General features: G+C 35.4%; 1 protein-coding gene across 11 annotated transcripts in view; it reads left to right on the top strand.

Annotated features, from left to right (window-relative positions):
- Positions 1 to 26765, top strand: part of ATP11A (ATPase phospholipid transporting 11A) — a 111129-nt gene that overhangs the window by 36189 nt on the left and 48175 nt on the right. For all 11 annotated transcript variants that reach the window (XR_009746821.1, XR_009746819.1, XR_009746820.1 and 8 more), the window contains exon 2: positions 20714 to 20836. Coding sequence is in view for 8 of the 11 variants with exons in the window: in XM_061472737.1 (XP_061328721.1) it covers positions 20714 to 20836 (123 nt within the window). In the remaining 3 variants the exon portion in view is untranslated. The remainder of the gene's footprint in view (positions 1 to 20713; positions 20837 to 26765) is intronic.

Here is a 26765-nt window from a genome sequence, read left to right as displayed (position 1 = left end):
GAAAAAAATATGCTGATTGGTGGTGGCTTAGCACCTCACTGAGAGGGCATGTGCCTGCAAGTGAATGATTAGCAGTACCTCGCTCTCCTGCCCGCCTAGATGTCTCTTGGCTTTTATTCTTTCAGATAGCCAGCATTTGTTTGTTAATCTTGCAGGCATTTTTATCATCAATTTATCAAGATCAAGTTTAAGAATTGTTAGAACTTTTTTCCCCTGTTGCAAAGAGGTTTTTGATCACCTCTTTCACCAGAAGAACCTCACAAACAACCCAAGGTTCACTTCTTTGTTTGGGAGCCTTTTAATTTCCAATCAAACTTTACAGGCAATTTATATGCATTTGTTCATAAACCAGAGTTTTACTGTTACTTAATACTGATTCCTTCTTGTTCCAATCTATTTTAGAGGATGACCAGACCTTTTTTCCCCACTTAAATTTCCTAGAAGCCTAGGTTTTCCTAGTCCAAGATTTGTTAGTTTCTTCTCATGAAAAGGATCTCTGATTATTGATACAGTCCTGCTGTGTGCCTGATTTAGTTTGACCTGACCTTTATCGAATTAGGAGGACCAGAATCACAAATGTTTTCTACATCCCACCTATGCCTTGTATAATGATGTCAGAACAGTACTTTCTCTACATGCAGCATCTCATCCTCTGGCACTCTCCCAGCTGAACTGCCAGTTTATAGCCACAAGCCTGCTGTTAGTCCTTAAAAGTGCTTCAGCTTGTACTCTGTATGATTAAATTTTACATCTTTTTTTTTTTTCTTTTCTCCTATAAAAAAAGTTTTCAAGGTATTCTAACACAATAACCCAGTCCTCTTTCAGTGCCTAGTTTTATGTTGTCATCAAAATTTACCACTACTCTGTCAAACATTTCCATAGTTATAATAATATGTGAGTCATGGTGTGGATGACCCTCAATTTGCCCAGACCCTAGCCCTGTTTAGTCCATCGTATAGATGCAGCCTTTGTTTTGCTGACTAGTTTGTGTGCTTGTCATGCTGAGTGTCCACCCAACACACCATAGTTTCCAGACTTTCATTATCAGGCAGTTATCCACAAAAAAAGCCATTTGTTTTTTTTTAGTTTGGATTTCATTTGATTTGCTGTAGTAGTCAAGTACAGGACTATAGGTTGTATTTCTCTTCTTGCTCTGGTTCAGAATAAAATAAAACAGACTTGAGAGCCTCTTTGTGGAACAGGAAAAAAACCATGCACACAGAACAGTTCACGCAGCACTCTTAATCATTTGAGGAGGGGACGGGACGACTGATAGAAAAATAACACATCCTACTACAGTGCAGTGTGTGGTCTTGCTGCCTGTCTGATCTTGGACCTAGCTCATGGTTCTGTTACTCTTTATTGAATGATATCCTAAAGGCTGCTTTCTTGTGTTGACTTACTCTATTCTTTAGTTGGAAGTTTCTCAAGGTACAAATGTTCTTATGGTCATATTTTTTGGTCTTTTGTTAGAGCTGCATATCAGCAAAGAACAGGATGAGCCCTCTTAGTTGCAAGAACACAGTGTGTGACTGACTTTCTGATGGAAGCCTTTTGTCAGTATGGATGTGGAAAAATGCTTTCAAGGACAACAGAAAGAAACTTTTAGTAACTGAAGTGAGTAATATAAACAGTGGAAAAGCAGAGAAGGATTTTATTAAAATGCTGGTACTCTTCAGGGGGAAAAAGATCTCATGCGATGAAGCCTTGAGAGAACAAAAACGCAGAGATGAAACTACAAGTAATGTTTAGAGATCTTTTCATCTGTCTTACAAAAGAAACTTTTTTCTGTCCAGATTCTGTTATATGTTTTATTTCCCTTTTCCTCTATCTAGGTTGTGGTAATTTTAACTATATTAAAGATTGAACAAGTGACACGTTGCGTAAGAGGATGCTGCTTATTGTATTATGTATGGGTGACTTAACAGCTTATGCTATGGCTTACTTTTTCTTCATGAAAGAGGAAGCATTTCTATTAATAAAAGCTTTTTCTTCTAGAATAATCCTGAATAATTCCCACCACAGTTGCTTAGATCATGTTGCTTTGAATACAAGTAGGAATGAAACTGTACAGGAAACGTAAACCCCTGATGTTTATTTTTTTTCTAACTTGACAGTGTGTAGCACTATATTTGATGTGATGATCTGATTTGAAAGTTTTCCTTTCTGATACCTAGAATAAACCTGCAGTAGTTGAGATTTTGGTTTTGCAGATAAACAGATGGCTTTTTCTCCTTTTGCAAATATTTGTTATGGATTTATGCACTAATACCAGTAAATGTCTTGTTTGTTCCATCAAGTAAGTCTTATTACATGTAACAGTTGGTACATTGTTGTCTTTAATCTCTTAATACGCGATTACTAATTCCAAGTCCTTTGCTTTCCCAAGAAGAAAAAGCCAACACAGTCCTTTAACAAAGCATTTTTATTTTGTTTGCTATAACATAGAACGAAGGGGTGGGAAAACTCTTTTACATTCACTATTTCAAAAATAGTCTGTACACAATAAAGTAGCACCGCATGTGTCTTGAAATAGAGGACGTGGGCTTGTGTGCTTGTAACTATAAGGCAAACGACATGTCATACACGTAGAGGGTAATTTGCATGGGATGGTGGCAAAACCTGCCAGAGAAAAACATCGCTCTTTCTATAGTGTCATCATTTATATGAAAGTCAGTTACTACACTGTAGAAATTTTCAGTTACGAATTAAATTTCCTCCTTTGCTGTTTCAGACTTAATAGTCGTTTAACTGTTGAGGGAAGGAGGAATCTATTCATAGACATAAAAAGAATTAAACCCAGAAATCTGAGATGCAGATTGCTTTCCATCAGTACAGATAAGGTTAGGCACACTGACAAATCATTTACTCCTCTATCATTTGTTTGTTCATGCCATGTTTAAATGAAGATTGCTACAGTTAGGAGTGATCATCTGCCATGGAGAGAAAAGTAATGACGGGAGAAAGTTGATGTGGTCTGGTGTCTGGTCTCTTCTTCCAAAGAACAAATGACAGGACAAGAGGAAACAGCCTGAAGCTGCGCCAGGGGAGGTTCAGACTGGATATTAGGAGCAATGTCTTCCCCAAAAGGGTTGTCAGGTATTGGACAGGCTTCCCAGGGAAGTGGTGGAATCACTGTCTCTGAAGTGTTCACAAGCCATGTAGATGAGGCCCTCAGTGACATGGTTTAGTGGTGGCCTTGGTACTGTTGGGGGAACGGTTGGGCTTGATTGTCTTAAAGGTCTTTTCCAACCTAGCTGATTCTGTGATTCTATTCTATGAATATCCATCTGGGGATGTTTAAAGAGAAAGCTTGAACATTTCTAGAGGACTTGAGCAGGGAAAGTAAAGTGGAGAGGCTATGAGTTTTAAAATGTCCCAGAATGGACATCTGCTAGTCAATTTTTCCTTTTGGGGGCTTGAACAAGTAGCAATAATTTCTTTAAACCAGATTCATGTAACTTTAGGTTGATCTTATTTGCATCATTGGAAGTAAAGGTTGTAATTGGAGCTCACTTGCAAAAGCTGTGATGTGTTCTCTTATTTCAGTACAGTAGCATCAGAAAATATAATGAAATTAATAGATTTTTGTGACTTGCAGGAAAGCATTTAATATGGGCCTTCTCATTTATTTAGTTATTCTAATGAATCACCAAGGTGATTTCTTTTCTTAGCCTAGCCTTGTTCTGTAGCCTAGAGAATTTTTGAAGTAAGGTGATGGGACAATCCAATAAATTTCATCATTTAGCTGAATTTAATGTGAGGTCCTTGGAGTGGAACTTCTCAAATCAATAGGTTTTAGCGTTACTTATTTTTTAAGGAAATGGCACCAACCAATAATGACAAGCTAGCAATAAAAGAGGAATAGCCTTTTTGGAGAGATTTCAAAAGAATAAGAGTGTTCTTAGATCTTCTATTGTGTGATTATTTCAGAGATGCCGGAACTACTTAACTAATATTGAAGAGACCAAACCAGAAAGCTGGCTAAAATATTGGCTCTACATGAAATAGGAGAGATGTAAAATTTTTTCAAGATGATTAGAGATGCTATCCGCAGTTAGATGTACTGTACTTTAATGTAAAATACAATATCAGAAGAATTTCACACTTCAACTTAGGGAGCTCATTAGCTTATGACAATTTGAAGTACCAGTGCAAAAGACAAAGGTAATCCAAGATCTAGTGTAAATAAGTTTTTAAAAGCCATGAATGCAGTTAAATGTGTTAAAAACCTAAATGAAATTAAGTGGACTTAACTGTGATTCTGCTTAAAGGAGAAGACTTTCCAAGAGTGGTAGGTACTGAGTTTTTTTTTTCTTTTCCAGGTTTACCATGTGAAACAGTGATGAAATCAGTGCAACATCTAGTATTGGCATTGCCTTTTTCAGATGCTGAGAGGGGACCGTGTTGTTCTGTTACCCTTTACAATATTGGTAGTTTAACTGATTCAGTGGTGTGAACTGATCTGTCGTACTGAGAAAGCGTAGAACTGAAAATGCTAACAGAAGTTTAAGAGACTAATGGAGGGTAGCAATATTTTGGCTATTCTGTGTAACTGTACACTAACTCAGTTTTAACATAATTACACCAGTAATAGCAACGGTCCTATAGATAGAAGTTTTATCAGGGACTAGAAATATTAATTTTGGCAAATTTAGGGCTGCCTTGGAAAATGGCTACTTTCATTAGCTGCTTTGTGATTTCAAACATTGTATGACTTTTGCTCAACATGAAAATTATTTTAAAATATATGGTAAACATACTTTGTTTCTACAAAATGTGTCTGGTTTCTTTCTTTGTGTGGAGGCTTTCTTTGGTTTTTGTTTTTTTTTTTTTCTAAGTAATAAATACATCTGTGTACAAGGTGGGAGGGGAAAAATTTATTCTCTATAGCACAGGAAAATATCTATATCTTCAGAAGCCCAGAACAGCAAAAGAAGATTGCCTTTTGCAGTATTCCTTCCACAAAACTGCATTCCCAGTGCAAATGTTTGTTTGGTTTTGACTGGGATTTTTGTGTTGGGCTTTGGGTTTGTTTTGGTTTTTGTTCCTTTTAAAAAAAATTGTGTTTTTTTTTTTTTTTGTGGGTCTTTTTAGTGGTTTTTTTTTAATTGTGTATGTGGTTCTTTTTTTTTTCTACAGCAGGGTGGAGATGTCAGTAAGGAGGTGTATATTACTGTCAGGGATTCAAAGGGGAAAAATGCTCAGTTTCATCTTGAAACCAAAATATTTATGAGCAGATAGAATTTTGTTTTGTGTTTTACCCATAAGGTTTCCAGCTAGCATTACATTTGAAGAAAATCCTTTACCATCTGTCCAGTTTCATATCTGTGCAGATGTGTAAACAAAGCATAAAAGGATTTATAAATGCTTACCTCAAGTTTATAACATTAAAATGGAAACATTAAGAGTGAACAGGTTTATATATCATTAAGAATGAAACTGGCATGCTAATTTCTTTCATGCTCTGGTATCTACATTGTAAGAAATCTGGCTTTTTATTGTACTCTTTCCAACATTTAAACAAAGATAGCGTCTGAGAATAAGATTACCTTATACCAATTACATTTAAAGAAACAAAGAAGCTTTCATGCCATGGAACCACAGGCTGCTGAGGCAGTGTACATTCCATATAATGGATAACCTAAAGCAAGGAGCATCACAGTTATGACACCAGTAAAATTCACATGCCGTCTTTAAATCCAGATCCAAGTAATCTTTAGGCATGTTCTGTGTTAATGTATTATGACATGAGATTTAAACACCTCAAAGGTTAAAATCAGTCTTCATAATACTTGTTCATTTTTAAGATAACCTGTTTATATTCTTAATACCCAAAATTTTTTCAACAGTGAAATAGTTTCAGGCTTTGATATAAAGTAATTTTGCCCTTGAAACTACTTCAGTCTGCTAAGCTAATAAACTTGGTTTGTCATGCCAGATATTCAATTTTATATTTTCTCCTTCTGTTTCTGTATGCTTGATTTTGGGTTTTCTGTGTGATGAAGTAACTAATTTTGCTTAAAAGAACTCCAAACAAACAAAATCCAAACAAAACCATAAAATGTCCTTTTGTCACATGATCAGCAATATTGATACTGATTTTATTAACTTGAGAGTAAAACTAGTGATGGGAGAGTCTCCCAGGAAGTGTTAATTTTAATGGACAGCTGGCCACAAAGTACAAATTTGGACTTTCTGGACCATTTATCCGGTTTTCTGAAAACCAATTTGGTTTTTTTTACAATTTAAGTTTCCTGAAGGAACTTCTTGATCAGCTTTATTTAACCTCACATCACCAACTTTCCCCTGTTTCAAAGAGTAATTTAGAATATAATTGTTCCTGGTATTAAATCTGCTAGTATTAAGGTGAAAACAGTTATCTATATATAATTTAAAATGATAAGAAGGGGAGGGAAAATAACTTGCCTGAGCATTAATTGGAAGGGATGGGTATCTGTTAGATAATACTAGTTTTTAGCATGAGTTGCTTCATGATACCTTGTCCCTTCTGTCTCCACTGGCTACATCGCATTGTGTACAGACATGAAGAGAAAACTCTTTCTTCTAAAGTTCATCCTATTTCAACTCCCTGAGCAAATGCAGAGGAGTTCTCTCTGAGGGTGATACTATGTTTTTTTTTCTGCCATGCACCAAAAGGGAAAACAGCGAATATGATTGTAACCTCTGTGTACTTTCAGTACATCTGAAGCAAGCATCTTCATCTGTTAGACATATGTAACACTGTTGTAGAGACATGATATTTTTATTGTTTAATATTTAATGAGTGAAACAGTTATTTCACAAGTACTCAAAATTCAGATGTTTTTAATATCAAAATCAACTGGTTTAGAATTTAGGGATTTGCAGCAAAGTGATTTTTAGGAATAATTACTGCTATAGAAATCTAAGCAGCTTTCAAAAAAATTCTGCAGTTTTTACAGGGACACTAAATCAATGTAACTTTTATATTTGGGATATAGCAAGCCTTTTCACAGTATCTCAAAGTCTTTCAAATGTGCCTCTATAGAGTAAGTGAAAGCATGCAGTTTATTATTTCATATTTGTTACCTGTTAGTGGTCCAATGTTAGCATTCCTCCTTACAAGAACAAACCTTTGCTTTTATCTACTGCTAAGTCTTTATAGTGTTTTTAGAAAGTATGTAAGAAGGAAGCTATAGGTTCTAATACAGATGATTTAACATGGAATTTACTCATGTTTTGTAGTTTTTGCTTTGTTTTCACTCAAGATGTTGAAAAATATATAGAAGCGAAATCATGGGTGTTCTTTGACAGATATTTGACAATATTTTAACTCTATTTCAAATGTACAGTGAGTCGAGAGAGGATGCTGTCTACAGGTGTGTTTCTTGCAAACAGTATCTGTTCTGGGCCTTTCTTCAGAAAGTGTGCTTATAGCACACTAAAATTATTTAGAAGTGTAGTTCTCTGTACCTCTTTTCTTATAGGACTTTTAACAGTTCTTGTTTGGAAGGATTTATGTTAATTGCAAATACATTTTGGCATAGTTTCTATACTTTCTTAGTACTCTTTTTGTAAATGTAAAAAGTTACCCTGCAGATGAACCCACTACCTGCTTAATAGGCTTCTGTCAGTGTCCGCACAAAACCATCTGGAGGTCTTGTTTCCAGAAGTTCAGAACTGAAGTCAGTTTTCTTCCTTCTGTGATGTTCCATTCTCACTGGAAAAAAAAAAAAAAAGGGCAAGAAAAACCACCAAACAAAAAAAAAACAACCCTACCCCCCCCCCAAAAAAAAAGCAAAACAAAACCAAAAAAACCCCACCAATTTTCGTTCATGACTGTTTGAATATTAGCTGTAAAACATCTCTGAAGAGTTATAAGCTTTCTTTTTATTTAAAGCAATAGCACATTTAAATCACTTGTGATAGAACTTGCCACATAATATCCTTATTCCTTGTATGAGCTAGAACATTACCAAACTGGTGGACATGACTTAACCTACCATTAGAAGGAAAGTCCAGTGCTGCTTCCTCCTCATGGTGCACTATTGACTACAGCCAGTGGCTCAGGCAAAGTAAAATGTTCCAGCTGCCACCGGATAGCCTTTTGCATAAGCCCATAATCAACTTACATTAAGAAACAAAGTAAGTAATTATCTCTTATAATCAGAATACTTACTCTATTTGAGTTCAAGTTACAATGTGTAATTGACCCCTTAAAACTCATGTGTACTTGAAAAAAATTAACAGGATTCATGATCTTTCCCTGCACTAGACTTGCAGCAGCAATTCACTTCCAGAAGCATGGTTGTTGAATATGGTAACTGACACTGCTGCTGTTGCAAGGTGTCAGACGCAGTTGTATTCTGAAAAGTAAAATAAGTGTCCAAATATTTTTTGCTTTCCTTGGTTTTAGTCATAGCTGTTTTACTTATAAGACAAAGTGGTGTTTCCATTTTTATTTGTACTATGCCTCCTAAAGCAATTCAAGTTAGGATCTGTGTTTCTGTTCTGCATTAAACGTAGTTGTAATTTATTTCCATGGAATTGTCCAATAGAAAGCTTCCTAAACCCAAGAAATAGTAATTGCTTCTAGAAGGCAAAAGTAAATTACTTTCCCCTCCTGAAATTACCTCTCTCGTTTATGCATTAAGTCTTCTTAGATTTGGAGGGGGAAGGAAGGTATTAGCAAGGAGACAGAAATAACTCCAGTAAGACATTTTACTACCAACCAAGGCACTGCCAAGGATTAGTTCTCGTTTGCAGTAATGCTCCTTGGGCTATCACCTGAAGTTTTATTTTTGCACTATAATTTTTGTATCTTGCTCCATCTTCTTTGCATGCAGGGCAGCTGATCCTCCCTGTAGGATACGTGTCCTGAAGTGTGTAGCATGTACTAAAAAACATTTGGAAGCATGCAGATTTTATGAAACTGGTTATATGCTCTTCTGCAGGAGCCAGACAAGCGTCAGTATTTAGGATTTGTGATATGGCTGAAGTAGGATTTGTAGAATCTGTGTTGTTTTACTGCATTTGTTGGGGGGGGTGGGAGAGTCTAGAACAATGATTTCTAGCTCGATTTGGGTTTTGCCTTTGGCTTTCAATGTTCTTAAAGGCTTAAGGTGAAAAATTATGTGATAGAATAAACATTTGGAATATGTGTTACGGAGACTTCATTTATTTCCTGGGCATGTAAAAAAATGTAAAGAGATGTAAAAAAAATAGCATGACAAGCTAGCTCAAAATTCCTCATTGCTTTTCCTAACTCAGTTCTGCAGCAGCTGAGGATTTGCAGTTTTGGCTGTTGTTTTTTTTTATTCCTTGGACTAATTCCAGGAATTCCTGGTCAAATGGGAAGAGACAGATGGGGGGCACAATGTTTCCTGGGAATAGATGAGTTTTATTAAGCATAAAAGCTGAATCTGTCTACTGGACTGTTTTCAAAAGGTAACACTAAGAAAGGAAACAATCTGTTAAAAATACTTTCTTTACTGTTGTAATAACTCAGTTTCTTAAGTATGTTATACAGTTTAAATACAACAAAACGTTGCGAAGGAAAAACATATTAAATATTTTTGCCTTTTTATTGATACCTAGCTGATTCCATTTGTAGGCTCTTTAGCCTGTCATACACAGCAGATTTAAATAGATAATCCTGATAATTCTGGTTTAAAGGGTTTTCTAATATTTGCTCAGTTGAAATAACACCTCTCAGGTATCCTCCTTCTATTTAAAGATCGTTTGTTTGTTGGTGGTGGTTTGTTTTGGTTTTGTTTTCTCCTAAAATAATCTGCCACAGAGGCTGTCCACAAGCCTGATACTCTCAACTCGGTTCTTAAATGACCTGTAGGGCCTGCAACGTCCTCAAGTACGTATATGCTTATACATACAAGTTTGCTAAATAAAGGTGTTTTCTGCAAGCATGTGCTTTGTACTGGGAGTTTACTTACGGTAGGGGTTTCCAATATGTGGGCTATGGGAGACTATCAACCTTCTATAAGCTACTGTTGTCTAATGCTGGTTTCCTTTGTAGTCTTCCATTGAGAAGAAAATGTGTTTAGAATATTTTTTTCTTTGTTTATTGTTGACAAAAAGAAGGGATGGCAGATCAGCCTTTGAAGTCTGAAAAACATTTCTTTAGGGAGTAGTTTACCAGTTCATTAAAGATGTAAGTTAATGCTGTTGGGTAAGTTTGTCTAGAAAAAAAGAGGACATCTTTGGTTTGTTGAATCCTGAGACAGAGTTTTATGGCAAAAAGAGACTATCCCATCACAAGCTCTTTTTAGGGAGTGTTGTATTGTTACTACTCATCTCCATCCCCCCCAACATCAAAGAAATCACAGCAGTAAATCAAAGCCTGGAGGTAGGTGCTTTCTCTTGTGTTTTTATGTATGCTTTTGCTGCTGAATAGAAAACTGCAACATTGAAAGGCTATTTAACCTCTTCCCTATCACTGAATGGCAGACATGTGGGGGTTGAGATTACACTTATCATCTCATCCCAGACAAAGGTACATAACCTCCATTGCCTTTATTTACCAAAATCATTGCAGCTCAGAATGTATTAATCTCAATCTACAATATAGTTCTAGACTTGATAGAAAAATCTTTCTTTAAAAATCTTTGCATTCCTGTGTGAAGGACACAGGACAGTTTTCATGCATTAAAGTGGAATATGGACATTTCTTCTTCCGTATATAAATAACAGGAGGTATACAGAGCATCGAAAGCTTTTGAAATGTCCCCATGTTGTATAATTATATTGATATATTATAGTATTATTTAGGGCCTTGCTTGTAGGATAGATGAATGCTGGAGCATGTGATTTACATTTTAAAGGGGGAAGTAGCTCCAGCTGTTAGTAAAATAGTTTGTACCTATCTGCTTTTGATCAAGAGATGGTCATTGACATTGTACTAAGTATACTGGAACTTAAGATGTGTTGGGTATATTGTGTTGACCTTACTATGAGTTACCTGGCTATCATTAATGTTTTTCATAATAGTATGGCAGCATGGAAGGTCTACTCAGGTCAGCCAGTCTAGGATCAATTTCTAGTACCTTACAGGTCACTGAATATATGTTGGAAAAAAGAGTGTTTTATTTCAGTGTTCCTCACCTTTGTTATATCGGAAGTTCCCTCTTGAGTTTTTAATGGTATTTTTGTTTAAATGTCACCCAGTCTTTATTGGACTATTTAAGATGGTAAAAACGGAAAGTCAGTCTTTGATTTCTACTGTCCTGTCTTCTTCAGTGATTAATTAGGTATTGGAGTCTCTCTGAACTTAGTTACCAATGAGTTGAGTTACAGACCTGACAGTAGCTTCTGACTTGTCAACTTAATTTCCTTTATTTATTTTGCAGAGTAACTTTTTTTTTTTAAATGTTGCTTACATTTTTGAGAGACTGCATGTGACAAAGGAAATAGCTGTAATGTAAAATAATAATCTCATAACTTTTAAAATGGAACTAATAGTAGCAAATACTGTTAGAGTTTACTTTTCATAAATATTTGGTCACTGTAGAAGTGTTTGTTCTTGAAATAAACCTTTTGATGTTTACAGAAGTAAGTTGTGAAATATTTTGTACTTAATATTGTTCAGTTGCAAATCCTTAAATCTGTTCTCAGAGTAAAAGTAAATATTGAAAAGCTCAGTGCATCAAAGGGATTGTCAAATAATATTTAATCTTTGTGGAATTCACATTCCTCAAGTGCAGTGAAAACAAAAGGGATTCTAAGATGTGTGGCTATTGGTATCATAAAGCTTTTTATACATCATGAGTAGGTTTACTCATGTTGCTGACATGAATGCTCTAAGGTAATAAATGTCCTTCATGCCATTTTATAAGTTTAAAACTCCTGGGTTTCATCAGGATAGATTTTCAGTCAGATCTGTGATCATGATGCGTACTACTTTTGGCAAATCTAAAGTCTTCAGTCTTGTATGTGGGGATTGAATGTGATATTTCATAGAATCATAGAATGGTTTGGATTGAAAAGGACCTCAAGTTCCAACCTGCTGCCATTGTCAGGGATGCCTCATGCTAGACCGTATTGCCCAAGGCTCTGTCCAGCCTGGTCTTGAACACTGCCAGGGATGAAGCATTCATCACTTCTTTGAGCAACCTATTCCATTGCCTCATTAACCTCACAGTAAAAAACTTCTTCCTTGTATCTAACCTAAACTTCCCCTGTTTAAGTTTAAACCTCTTGTCCTGTTGCTGCAGTGCCTGATGAAGAGATTATTTCGTCAACAACACCTGTATGATATTAGGTAAAACTGTAAAATACAGTTTGTGAGCTCTTACTTGAATCAGCCCATTACCTTTTTCCTCAAGTACTTCAATATATGGCATTGCTTTGAGTGGTGGAAGAAGCATTAGGTTAATAGTTTATATTCCTTTAGTGTCCCAGAGCTGTACTGGAATACTATTTTATAGTTATGTAGGAGTTTGGAGTTTGTTGAAAGGAAGTTTTTTTCACATAGCTCCAAATAAATGTTTCGTTAACCTCATAACCATCTGTAGTTAGGGTCCTTTGTCATGTCAGAGTGTGTCTGTGTGTTGAAATTTGTGTAACATGAGATTTGATGCTCATGCGTAGTAAAAGTAAGGAGAAGGACAATGCTAGGTGCTTCAAATGATAAATAATCAGTTACTCTGAACAGGCAAGTTATTTTTGAACTAAGATGAAGTACAGGTATGCTGGGATTGTGATGTGACTTTTTAAATAGCTCTCAAAACCAGTTACATGAAAAAAGGAGAGACATAATTTGCAAGTTGCACTGCAGGGTATATAGCAAAATATAATTACTCAGAGTAGAAATCTGGCTATTAATATTGTCATTTTGACAAATGCCAGGGCTTCCAGGCTTGATGAATTTGACCGTAATGCAGGGAAAGCTTGTCATTTGTACCTTACCTACTTACTTTTGTGTGTAACATAGACCAATACAGTCTGCCCTTAGGGGGAATAAGTTGGGGACTGAAGTTGCCAAGGTCTTTATTTGAAAATTTGTCAAAACATGACACCTGTTAATTTTGCTGAGGATTTAGTTTTTCTCCTTATAGGTATGAAAGACTAAGTATCTATATTAGTTGTACTGCTTTCTGCAGCACCCATGTGATTGTTTGCTCTCTCTCATTTTTACTGGGATATTTGCTTCTGATGAGGTTTCAGCCTCATCTCAAATATGAATTGTGGCATAGCTGCAGACATACACTGGGAAGCTTAATTTTTTTAAATTAGTCTTTGTGTAGCAAAAAAAGCCGGAAAGGTGTTAAATAGTAGATCCCTGTTCATTAACAGACTGTAGCTCAGTATCAGCTAAGTATAAATAGATAAATGTGATGCTATCTAGAGCCATAAATGAGTTTACAATAAATTAGTGAATCTCCAGTAGAAATACATGACCTAAGAACTAAAGCCCGGTGTTATTATGGATGGAACAGTTCATGTAACAATGTTTGGACATTGGCCACTAACTCAGTGACTTGCAAGACCAGCATTTATGAGTTGTTAAGCTTATTAGAACATATGATGATACCACAAAGTAGCCCCACCTTCTGTCTGCCAGAATCATTGTTTCACTAGCTCTGTATCCACTCAGGAATGAAAATCTTTTTAAACTCTAACAAGAACTGACCATCAGGAGAGTGAGTAGTTACTGCTTGCAGTAAACTTGTCTTATAGATTTGAACGTGCTGTTAAATAAGACGTGACAGAAGGAAGATGCTGTCTTTCCCATTGGTGGGAAAACTGCATTATATTTCTCTAGTGCAAGTAGGAATAGAGAGTGTCCTGCTCAGCTGTGTGATTGTAGACTGCAGAGTGAAAGTTTTTTGTTTTTTGGTTTGTGGGGTTTTTCTGTGTTTTTGTTGTTTTTGTTGTTTTTTTTTTTTAATTTTTATTTGTCCATAGCTCACCTGAACAACTTATAAACTAGCTGCCACAGAGAGGAGACATTTTGGCAGCCCCTGTACCGACTGTAAAGGTGCATGTGAAAGCCCGTATCTTTTGATTGTCCTTGTTCTGGAATTCAGGCCAGAAATTTGACTCTTCTGCTTACTTTTTTTCATTTAGGTGTACTCATAGCATGGTTTTGTCCTGAGAATCTGGCTAGACTGCCACCATCTTACAGATAGGGTGGGTGTAGTACAAAAATACAGTTTTGTGTAGTGCTTGCTTGAAGAAGAGCGGCACTTCTGCAAGTGAACAGAAGATAGGCAAATAAACTGAGTATTAGGTTCATGAGTTTGCTAGACTCCTTGTAGAAGGTGGTGTCAGTCTGGCCAGTTCTGATCATGTCCACGTGAAGGCTGATGGGAGAGTAATTTACTGTTCTAAATTCAAAGTGTATTTTTAGAATATGTTCCCTTTTAAATAACCTGAAGCCTCTCTAAGAGCACCACTTCAGAATGACATTCAGTTGTATCTTACCTTCCCAATGTGTATCATCTCATATGCATTAACTTGTGCTTTTGAAAAGGTAGTCATCAGGTATTTTTGCTTCGTTTTTCATAATCATTTGGTATCTTCATATAAATGAAAACAAATAGTATGGTGTACCTGTGTTCTTATTACTTATTTTTTAATTAATCAAAACAGTCTGCTGCTTGCCTTGAACTTCCCATTTCTTTAAAATCTGTAAAAATAATATTTTTCTAAAATTTCAGTTAATTTTCTGACTTCAAAATTTTTGTCTTTTTAGAATGTTTCTTGATGAATTATTGCAAAGAAAATTGTTTCCTGAAAGCTAAAAGAGTAAAAGAACCCTGTACTCTGAAGTAGCTATACTGCTTTCTCTTTAAAAATATTTCTTTAAAAGCATCTTTACAGACACTGAGTTTGTACTCAGACTGACACTGCATGCAAATCTTAGTGGCATTTAGTTGCCTTGCAAGAAGCAAAATTGCTCTTGTTTTGCAGCTTTTGCTAGCACCTAAGGAAGCTGTAAATTTTCTTCACGAACCTTAATTTTAGCTGTTGGTCTGGAGCTACTTAGATATAAACTTGATTTGTAATTAATTAAAGTGCTAAGGCTGCCAAATATCACGTGTCTTAAGTGACACTTTTCCTTCTAGCTTCCCTTATCACTTCTATTTGCAGTATAGTTTGTTTCTCATTTGCCTTTCTAATTGCAAGTGAGACTGTCTTAAAAGGATTTCCACGTAGCAATTCTCTTGACTAGAGCTGGGGAGACATGCAAGGAGGTGCACTGTGTCCCATGTACCACTGGCAGCAAAGAGCAAAATGTTTCAGTACCATGGGAGGAAGGAAAAGGAGTGATGCAAAACTATTTTTCCAAGTATCCAGTAATTCATCTGTTTCACAAATTTACCTTTTTACCATCATCCCAGTGATTCCTTGAAATTGCTTGAAGGTCAGATGTGTGAAAGGAATGGGAGACTTACCTGTATTGCTTTTATGGCTACTTTTCATGGAAATAGTGAAACCAAACGAGACTTTTTCTCTTGAAGAGAGAGCATGAGCATCACAAATAGTTATGCCTAATGGGCCAGTATGTCAGGAATATTTGGAGTTTAAATTGACCACTTAAGAAAGATCTTATTCTTGCTTGAATAACTTGGTTACTTTTTATATATTTGAAACAAAGAATTACTGTAACTTTTTTTTTAGGAGGAACACAGATCACTGGCCTTGTCATCCATGACATCAAATGATTCAACCATTCAAGTATAAAGTATGTGGAATTCAGCTGAAGGTGATGCTTTAAACTGGAAATCGGAAAGGAGAATTGGACTGTCTACAAAGTGCTGTATTAGAATGTCCTTGTACAAACTGATGTGACATGGTTGGAATATACCTGTGTTAGAATAGCTTCAGAAATCTTTTATACTAAGTGCAGTGCTCAAGGAGGCCTGAGCTGGAAGGCTGAGGTAAATTTTTATTAAGTAGACATACAGAAATGTTAGGTATTTTACAGAAACTGGAATATTTACTATTGTGTGTTTCTTTTCTAACTGCTGTGAATTACAGAACTTTACATGATTCTATCATATTTCTTCATTTCCTCTTTCCAACTTCAAGCAATTCACAAACGTTTATGCAGTCTATTGCAATGAAGCCATTCCCCCTTCTGCCTCCTTGCACAAGCCCCTTGCAGTAGAGGGAAGGAAGGATCAGAAAACCTTCCACAAAATGGTATAGGTGTGGCTTGGCAAGGAAATTTACTTCTGGACCTAGCACCATGTCCTGTAGTTAGGATATACCTGGCTTTGCTTCTAGTCACATCCATCCCTTACCTGAGACTCATAAATAAAATAATCTAGATGAAGTCAAAGAATGTTTATTATCTTCTCTTCTCTGTTTGCATATGCTTATGTCCAACATTGTGTGATTCGTAGGCAATTTTATTGGGGGAGTTTTATTTTCAGATATTATTGCTTATGAAAACACCATGCATGGATTCCAAATGCATTTGCAGAAAAGAAATGCAATAATAAATATTCTGTTGCAGCAGCGTAAGGGAACAGATCCCATGACAATGACATCTCCCACAGGAAATATGTTAGCTAATCATAGGAGTTTCTGTGAGAGACTTGTTCTGATGGGGATTTTTGTGGTTGCCTCTGAAGTGCTGCATTTTGGTATTCAATTAAATTAGTGGCATATGATTTATAGGTACATGAAACAGTTTACTGTCTGCTTATGGTACTTAAAACTGAAGTAGCCCTTTTCAGATTATAAAACCTGGTAGGGAATTTATCCAATAATTATAAGATTGAATTATTTCATCTGTGCCATCCTGTATTCATAGGAAACATGCAAAACAGCCTTAACAGCTTTTAAAGTTATATTTACTCTTCGTTCTATAGCTGATACAATGCTGCAAACAAAATGTAGATTTTAAGTGCTCTATATAGGTCTAGCGATTTTGCCTGACATTTGAAATGTTACTATGATCCCTCAAGTGGATAAGAATTTCACCCCTCATCTCCACAAATACATGTAAATGCATGAGACTTTTTGCAAAATGAGCTATTTAAATTCTTAATCTTTTCTGTAATTGCTACCCAGTAAATGTGGATTACTTTTTCAATTTCTTTAGAGGGATTCTGCTTTTTATGACACATAGATCTCATCTACCTTTAAAAGGATAGTGGTTTTGATTGGATTTGGAAAGGTTAAGTAAAATTTGCACACTATGCTGCTGTTTGTATAGGGGCATGTCTGCACATTTACCTTCAGAATAGCACTGAGTCCAGCGTAAAAGAACAGGTACTCAGTATATTTGACAAATGAAGACAAAGATGAGAATATATGATCTCATGGTTCCATAAATAGTGTATGATAAAGAAGATATTTTGCTTAAGATTTAAGAAATAAAAATTAGTCCCTTTTTTTTTCACTTTAATGAATTACAGCTTCCTGAGATACTGCAGTTGTTTTTCTCCACCGAATGGAAGATGAGAAACAGAGGGCATTTTTTTTTTGTGCAGAGCTGGTTTAACGTATCCAATTAGATATGAGCAGAATATTCTGCATGCTAAAGTTTTTCACACTGTGCACCATTAGTTCTTCATGTAGATTTTGAGTGGTAATAGCTTGTCAGTTTCTGTTACCCACAAACTTCAAGGTGATCTAGCAGCTATGTGTTTGATGTGCAATTTTAACAATGGTGCCAATTGCTTCATTGAGATCAAGTAGCAGTGTGCTATTGAAATGCCAGGCTCTTGCCAAACCCTGCCTCTATGAGTGTAAAATATTTCTCTGTGAAAGAATTTGTTACAGCCCGGGTGAAGAAGGCTATAGCTGATGCTGAGCATTCAGTGCTGTCTAATCTGTGGTTGGAGTGTTCTGTCTGTCCATTTACGATGCTTTCTGAGAAAGCATTTAGCAAAAAAGCAGGAGAGAATATTGTCCAACAAAGTGTACTTACATCATGGCCTTTAGCTGTTTCCAGCCGTACCTAATGAATATTAACTTAGTAGTGCTTGTGTTTACATTATTTGGACAAAATAGTGGAGAGTCAGGAAATGTCATTCAGTGTTTCCATTGATTTCCAAACCATAAGTCAAGTGTCTTTACTAAAATACTTGGAAAGACTTGGAATCTTTCAAGGTCAGTTACTTTTTCCAGGAGCTACCACTAGCATCTTCATATCCTTTTGCTGTCACCTGTTGAATACTAACACTTTGTCTTTTCAGATATTTTTATTTTTATAAATATTTTTATTATATTTTTATTTAATGTAGATAAAAATGAGCAGACTAGCATGAAGGTGAATCTCAAGCTTGTTTCAGTTTGATTTTTGAATCAGAAAAATAAGTTTCACAAATATTTGAACTCATACATTAAGGTATAATCCTGTCAACTGGCTTTATTTAGTGTTACGTAAAGATAACTTAGTCTTTTGCTGGTCTTTGCTTTTTGTATTGCTGACCCTGCTTGGAGGAATAAAAGCTAAGTAACGCTTCTTCAGTGATGTGCCAATGAAACTAGGTCTCAGTACATTAAGCTTTATACTATAAATAGAAGCAGATAATGCTAAGGTTTATTTATGGTTTCTTGGACATATCCTTAATGGGCTTAAGTAATAAAACTTAAAAAAAAAGTGAATATACTTCACTGTTCTGGCACCACATCAGATTGCTTTTTTTCAGTTACGCTGGTGACATTCTGTAAGTGATTTCTCATGTGCTATATCTGAACATTAAAGAACTGTTGTATCAACATGCCAGGCTTTTTGTAGGTTAGCATTACCAGCCATTCAGATGGTGTTTTCAGTTCTCTATGTGGCATTCGTCCTGACTTGTAATGTTGTTTCTCCTATCTTTTTCTGCAAGTAAGTTTCTTTATGGTCATACTGAATAATGCATGCCACTTTTCTCCAGTGTAGTTCTACCTCACTGAAAAACATAGCCTTACTCTTACCTACTGATTTTTTATACTTAGATATGAATGTTCTGGGGTTTTGAAGTTGTTGAATTAGGATAGTAAAGTGCATTAATTTTCTATCTCTTGTAATGTATTGAAAAATAAAAAAATGTTCTGTGCTAGCAAATAGTTAAGTTAGATATGGTTTTGTACTTTCATGGTGAATTTATCTATTCATGATAAAACCAGATTCAGCTAAGCCAACAGAAGAGATTGTTTTGATTTTATACCCATACTTAATGTAAGTTATATACAGCCTTTCTTTAGGGATACAAATTCCACATTGTGACATTAAGGTGATTTACTCAGTGTTAACACAATACTCTAGGGCCACCAGACCTTTAAAAAACGGTAGAAATACAAGACAGTTCTGTTCAGAGCTCTGACTTTTGTACTTTCCAGCTTGAAAGGTAGTATCACAGAGGACTGTTAACTGAGTCAAGATAAAGATCAGTTTATAATGTGAAATTAAAAAAAAAAAAAAAACACCACTTTTTTAACTAATAATATCCTTGTCAAGCAGTCTTAGATTGGTTCATAATGCAAGAGATAAATTATCAGGCTGGGCCTACGTAAAGGGAAGGAGAAGCTGAGGGATTTCTTCTTAATGTTCAAAGATGCCCGTGTTGAATTCCCATTAGCCCTTTATGCAGTCGTCTCTGAACTCGGGCACTTAACTGTATCATGAGTATTCTTTGTGTTACTTTTATGTCTGGAATGTCATTCCTAACAAAAAATTAATAAATATCATAAAATTTAAACTACTACTCCGGAATATCTCACACGCTCTTGCATTTCTAGGTATATCTTAGCACTAGAGTTGATAAATAATTTGTGTCCATTGTACATTCAAGTGCACGGACAAGGTAGAATATATTGTGTTCCAATAAAATAGTGAAAGATACCACATTTTGTTCTTGGCATGGAAGGAAGGTGCAATATGGAAGCATTTTCATTGCTTTACTTCCAAAATATTTTGGCTTGCTGAAAGAATCCTATAAGAAGTCTCTAAATTGTTATTTCTAAAAAAAACATAAAAATTGACCATTTTAGTTTTATTTAAATACTTTTCCACAGTGATTTGATTTGTGCTTTTTTGCTTTGTTTCATTTTTATAGTGAATTGAAAGCATAGAAGTCCTAATTTTGGACAAGCTGTAGGTGTAGTGGAGGTTTATGATGCAAATATATGAACATTTTACTTTGGCTCACCTACATTTTTTTCTACTTGCAGACACAGCTGTTATTAAAAAGCAGGGGATCTGAGTTTACAAGCTGAGGTCTTTTCCTGGCAATCTGAGGGTTCCTAAGCTTGTTCATGACTGGGGAAATTGTTATTGCCAGTATTTCAGAGAACACAGTTTATTTGCTGCAAATAAAATAGCAAGTTATGGCTGAATAGTCTTAAAAATCGGATGTGTTTGTCATACATACATACAAACACTGTAATTACCACTGATACTTACCAGTGGTAAAATGAGTAGCAATCCCTTAAACAGTAAATACCTAATTTGATAAATTCTTCTTTCTTCAGTTACAAAACTAAAAAGTTAGAACAGTAATTTTCATGGATATTGTCGAATTGCCTTAAGGGAAAGTGCAGTACAGTTAAGGCAGTTTGTGTTAGATTATGTGTTTTAGTGCTCCTGAGATAATACAGAGAAGAATGAGGGGTCACGCACTGATGGCTATGTATGCATTTATGTTCGGATGTGATTAGTTAATTCAGTGTGTTAATTCAGTGGAATTAGTTAATTCAACTCATTTTACTGCAGAAATACAGAGTGACCTGACATGATAACTGTTGGCTGGTTTTGTTTTTTTCTCCATAGTGTGCTGGAGAAGAGAATTGGGTGGACAGTCGAACTATTTATGTTGGGCATCGTGAACCACCTCCAGGCACTGAAGCATACATTCCACAGAGATTTCCAGATAACCGAATAGTCTCATCAAAGGTAGTAGTAATTTTTTTCATTCATTTACACAAATAAGCATGAATTATGCCAGTTTACATAAATCATGACTGGCAGAAAGAAAATGAAGGTATCTCAGTTTTTTTCCACAAAAACTAATTGCCAAATTGCCTCTAGCAGGAAGAAGAATGGGATGATTTGCAATGTTTACTATAGTATATAGTAGTCTTAGAATGATACTGTGTGTTTCCACATTGGAGTAAAAAAGCAATTTTCATTTGGGGCAACCCTGGGGTAAGGAAAATCTTCCCAAGAAAAGACTACGTCATTTGTAATCTAAAGCAATACCTTCAAGTACTAGAAGTAGTATGATGAATGTAAGTGCTCAACAAACAAAGCTATCTCCACAATAACAGTGCCATTCCCTTCAAAAACTTGTATTGACAAAACCCCATTGAAAGGGTATTCATTGTTATAAACATGCAAGTGAATCATTCTTAAACTCTTGATATTCTGATATAGTTGTGCCCTTTAGAAACCTTCCAGTTCTCCCTCACTTTAATTAGTAAATCTTTCTGTAAGCTTCACCAGCTTTCTGTGCTCGTTTGTGTTGTTGGTACTCTCTTACCTGTTTAGACTGACCGGCTTGCTTTAGCCAAAGGTTCATTCTGCAATGGCATGGAAAGCTGAACATTTGCAACTTATTGTGTGGCTGATACCCCAAGAACTTAAAGTTTTTAATGTACTTAAGTTTCAACCTTCATGAGTACACACCTTCAACCAATTATGAAATAATGAATTCAAAAGAATAGCTTTTTCTGGGAAAATGTCTTTGTGAACAGTAGCTGAGATCCGCAGCCTCTTTTTAAGAACTTTAGTCGCATTGTGATCTCAAGGAACTGAGCACTTATCATTGCAGATCTGAACACTTACCATCCATTAATATAATGGCAAAGCTGTAATAAACCCCACGCTGTCAAACTATGTCTCATTCCTTATGTGAAATTTTGTATTTTACTACCTTCCTTCACTCCTATTTTTACTACCTTATTTCTGTACTTCATTCAGAGACAGTATGACAACAAACAACATAGTATCTAGGTGTCTTTAATTAGAAAGTTTGAAATATAAAGCAGTAAATAATCCAGGTTGAATACAGTCAAGCTAGTACAGTGGGAATCCTGTACTCGACACATCAATTGAATTGTCTTATGGATTACTGAAGAGTAAATACATTTTATGGAAATATTTCCACTCCTGTGATACTCTTTTTTCATCTTGCACATCTTATCTGGGTCGTACATAAAGGTATTGAAGTTACTGCTGTCACTTCTTGAAATAAAAACATCTTGCTCAACTCTGCAAGATGTTTGACATCTTTTTGTGATGATGAAAATAGTGGAGGTTTCAAGTTACTGTGCTTGGCAGAGTGAGTTTTTTAAAATATAACTTAAACCTGGATCAAGCTGAGGATCCCTGTCAGCAATTAGTAAATATGTATGATTTTAACTAGTTCAGGAAGAAGACTTCACTATATTTTTATTTAGACATGAAGCATGTTCAGTTAAATGGTAGACTCGCTATTTGTGAATGGTATCTGTAATCAGAATTCCACAAATAAAAGATTATTAATGGATATGTTTTTATATGTACAGTGCTTCTCAAATGTTCTGTTTATTGATTAAATTTCTCACACTTAAAAAATAAGATGGCGTCTTCATGAAAGTAAATACAGTGGTGATATTTCAAGAGGGAATAGAGTTCATGTAAATGCTTTATAATATTAAATAGTTCCTTAGACTGCCAAAAAATCAGTTTTAATGACAGTTGTCTTTATATGAGAACTTTCCATGCTGTCCCTTTCAAGTAAACTTTATTACTCACATGCTCCATCCCAAACAGCCAAAGGTCAAAGCATCATTGTGACTTGACTAGCATTTATTCTGTGATTTTATGATTCTGTTCTAGGTTGTGTAAGCTTCTAACTCTTAACCTTTCATTCTGTCCTTGTCACTTGCTCCTTTATGAACACTCTGGAGGGGCATCTACCACAGCTTAGGAAACATAGACATAAGCTTCCTGAAAAATGATCAAATGTAACAAAATTAAGATGGGAAAGTCATAACTGTTAGTGTAAAATACACATCCACACAAGCACACTGTATAATGTTACCTCAGCCATGAAGGGTATTTGCGTCATCTTTCATCAGTGAGACAGTAACTATCAGTTGTGCTTTTATAGGTCTCTAATGCTTAGTATATGATTGTTCTTCAAGGATGAGGAACTCTGAACTTCCAGGTACAGATTTTTTGCCAATTTAAAACAAATTGAATTCTGAAAAGGATAGTTTAAAGCCATGTTGAAACCTCATCAATTAGTCTGTCTGTATGCTCCTGTACTAACAAATGTTCTGTCATAAAGACTTTTTTTTCTGAAAAAAGTGGCAGCTCCAAATAATATGAACCTCAGACTTTCTATAGTTATTTCCTTCCAAAGGTAAACTTTACTGTGCTTCACCAGAGGTTTCCTGGTGTCAGCAAGATAATAATTTTATTCCAGTACAGAGGGATATTTCTTGTATATTGTAGTATCACTATGGAATGTGGTTAATTCTTTGTCTGCTTAATGACATATTCCTGGTTGTGAATATGATATATAGACAGACCTTGGCCAGACCAAATGCTCTTTTGGTTTGATGCATTAATTCAATTACGATTTTAACAATGTATTTCAAAAAGGCTCTGTTGGAAAAAGAAAAAAAAAGCCAAAACCTTGTGTCTTTTGGACTGTACATGAAGTTTGCTTATGTTCTAAAGATAGTGGCCTTTGTAAGCTGAATATGTATGTTCATCTAACTTGTACTTCAGCTGAATAGGGTGATAGCCTTCTAAGTAGCTGTTGTGTGCCCTTCATTGAATTTATCATATGACAGTGGTGCAGCGTGGCAAAATACCAGCTAGTACAAAATCCTAATGTTTCATATAAGAGGAAAGAAAAAGTAATTGAATTGGCAGGGAGGTTGCTTGCTTTTTTTCTTTAAAAAGTATTCACATTTTGAAATTATTTGCTGAGTAGTAGAACTTCTATGTCAAAAGGAAATTAAGTTAAACCTTGAAGCAGTGGCAGTTAATGGAACTTGATAGGAAAGAACTTTTCTTCTTCTTAAATTGGATAATGAAAGTTGGTTTGTTTTTTTTTTTTGTAATAGCATGTTTGGGTTGTTTTTTTTTTGGGGGGGGGATGTTTGTTGTGGGGTTTGTTGGGGTTTGTTTTTGTTTTTTAAAGCCGATAAATTACAAAGTAACTTTTTTAATATGAAACTTCCTTAAGGAAGGTCCATGCTTCATATTTATGTGCTGGGAGTATCCCAGTCAGCATGGTAAACTGAGTGTCTGTACCTGGATAGTAGCGCATGGGTGTGCCTGACCAGCTAAGAATGACCAGAGGTCCATCTGGCACACTACGCTGTCACCAGCAGTAGATGCCTAGGGAAGAATGCTAGAACAAATAAGAGCTGAGACTGATTAAATATATCAAAGAACACAGGAAGTTAAACAAATTATGTTTAAAAAAAAATTTATAAATATAATTGTAAAGAAATTGTCAAACTTTTGATCAGACCTTTTTCAGCTATTCTGTTCAAGTGGGATGTATGTATGTAAGAGATACATAAAACATGATACTTATGTTGTTTAAATAGCATAATAATATATAAGGCATTATTATATATTAAATGGTATGTGCATGTATATGCACACACATACAGAGTCCAGTTGTTAAGCTGGCACCTTTAGAATATATTGTCTCTTGGTAGTTGACATGTACTATAAAAATCTGTATATTAAAAATATTGGTCACAATGCACATGTTCAAGTTTTGTGTATGTGTCTTGATCTGTTAAAAACATTGAAAAACTTAAGTGACTGCAAGACTACTGTTCAGCTTTTATCTGTCCTCCCTGAATTTATTATCCTCAAGATGGATTCTCTTTTGCAGAAGGTTTAAGAATCGGCATAGCAAAATGTCTGCAAACCAGGGCTGAAGTAACATAGTAGGTATTTTTTCAGAATGGTTTTAAGCATTTACAAGTAACATTTGAAGAAGCTGAGGGAAAGGAGTGGAAGCAGGTTAGAAGAGAGTGGGTGACGTTTTAAAACAAATAAAGTGTAAGAAGCTGAAGTGTTGAAAGAACTCAGTAATCCAATATGGATTGCTTTTTTTCCCTTGTAGCTCCAGCTTTTGATGTCAAGTGGTTACTGAAACTCTCCTTTTACTTATGATATTATCTGCCTCTTAGGATGGAGAGAAGCTTGAAATGTGAGTCAAAATTCTGGCTTCCAGATATCAAATTAAAGGGTCAAAATAATGTTTAAAAAAATTAAGCTATTGTTAAGAAGACCCTGTTTTATATTTTTGAATTCATGGGACTGGCTCTAACACGGAGACATTGGAGCTGAAAGCAGTAAGGCTTTAGCAAAGAAGATTCAAGAATTGGTGAGATGGAGCAGAGGCATAGTGGAAACACTGTGGAAGTGTGCATAAAGAGGTCAGCACATGATTACACAAGTACACCAGCAATGCAGGTGCTATTACTGTTATAAATGGGGAAAAAAATCTAATTGAATTGTGCAGTTTTGACTCCAGGCAGTCTGATTTTACATTTCCTTGTACAGTGCTTCAGATGCATCTGTTCACACAGCGTGTTCGTCTCTTGGATGGATACGTAACTACTTCTTGCTGTCTGACATATTGCCTTCTGTATGCAAAAGGCATGTATGTTCTCTGACCTCTTAAGTTTTTTGCAGCAATTTAAAAAAAAACAGTTTCCAACCTAAACCTTCAAACCTTTCCCAGCCTAAAAGCTTCAAGTGTGTAACTATTTGGCTAACCTTATTTTCTTCAAGTGAGTTATACTGGGAAAAAAAGTAGTTAAGTATCAGTTTGCAAAAAGCACAACTAGAAATTAGCTGAAGAAGAAAACTGGTATTAACTCTGTATGTAGGCGCAGTAATCTGCTGTATTTAGTAACTTCATTTTTAATGTCTTTTCTTCAAAGACTTTTATTTTGTTCATGCCTAATGAGGGTAGAGAAACTGCCTTGAATGCAGTTATTAAATCAGTCTTGTTCTGGGTGGCAGCCCACTGTTGTTTCTCATGGGAGCGATTATGGTGGTTAAACATTAATCATCCATTTGTAGATACTGGTCAGAGCTCTTGATGGCTGGGGCAGAGTGAGGTCTGTCTAGATATCTTAGTGCTCTGTCTTGCCTAAACCCCTTCAAAAATTGTTACTTCTACTTTGAAGATGAATGGACAGAACAAAGACATACTTTGTATGTCTGAAACCCAATGTAATAAAGTGCTAAAAGTCTGTGAGGTTGTTTGAAAATAAAGTTTTAAGTCGTCTACTGTATTAAAGAAGCATCCATTTTAAACAACACCTCTCAGACCATAAAAGTGATCTAATTCCAGGTAATTCACATTTATTCAGGTAAGAGAGTTGCTGACCAAAGGTGGAGCTGTGAGAAAGACCACTGCTTTGACAGAAAGAGCCTGAGGTTGGAAAATGAGGGGATTGATACTAAGGGTACAGATGAACGTTCAACCTTTTGATAGATTGTTTTAACTAATTTACTTCCTCATACTAGATTTCAAATATCTAGTCTGACAACAATATGCTGTCACCACACATTTAGACAAATAACCTGCTAGGAGATTTAAACAGGAAGTTCTTGCATAAAAGATTAAATTTTTATATTATAAATGGTGAATTGGGGAGCTTGTATAAATCATCACATTTTAACAGTCAAAAAACCCTCTAATGTGGAAGAATACTTTATTTTATTAAAATAGCTAAACAGAAAATTTAAACAAGTTTTTCACTGAAACCTCTATTCATTTTTCCTTCTCAGCAGATGGAGATTTTTAAAAAATAAACAGAGACAATTTGCCTGATAACAAGTTACTGAT

This window comes from Pezoporus flaviventris, unplaced genomic scaffold (assembly GCF_033815535.1).
Source record: "Pezoporus flaviventris isolate CSIRO_AGI_PZ_B2104156 unplaced genomic scaffold, CSIRO_AGI_Pfla_v1 ptg000072l, whole genome shotgun sequence".
Taxonomy (NCBI): domain Eukaryota; kingdom Metazoa; phylum Chordata; class Aves; order Psittaciformes; family Psittacidae; genus Pezoporus; species Pezoporus flaviventris.
This window is presented reverse-complemented; position numbering and strand designations above follow the sequence as displayed.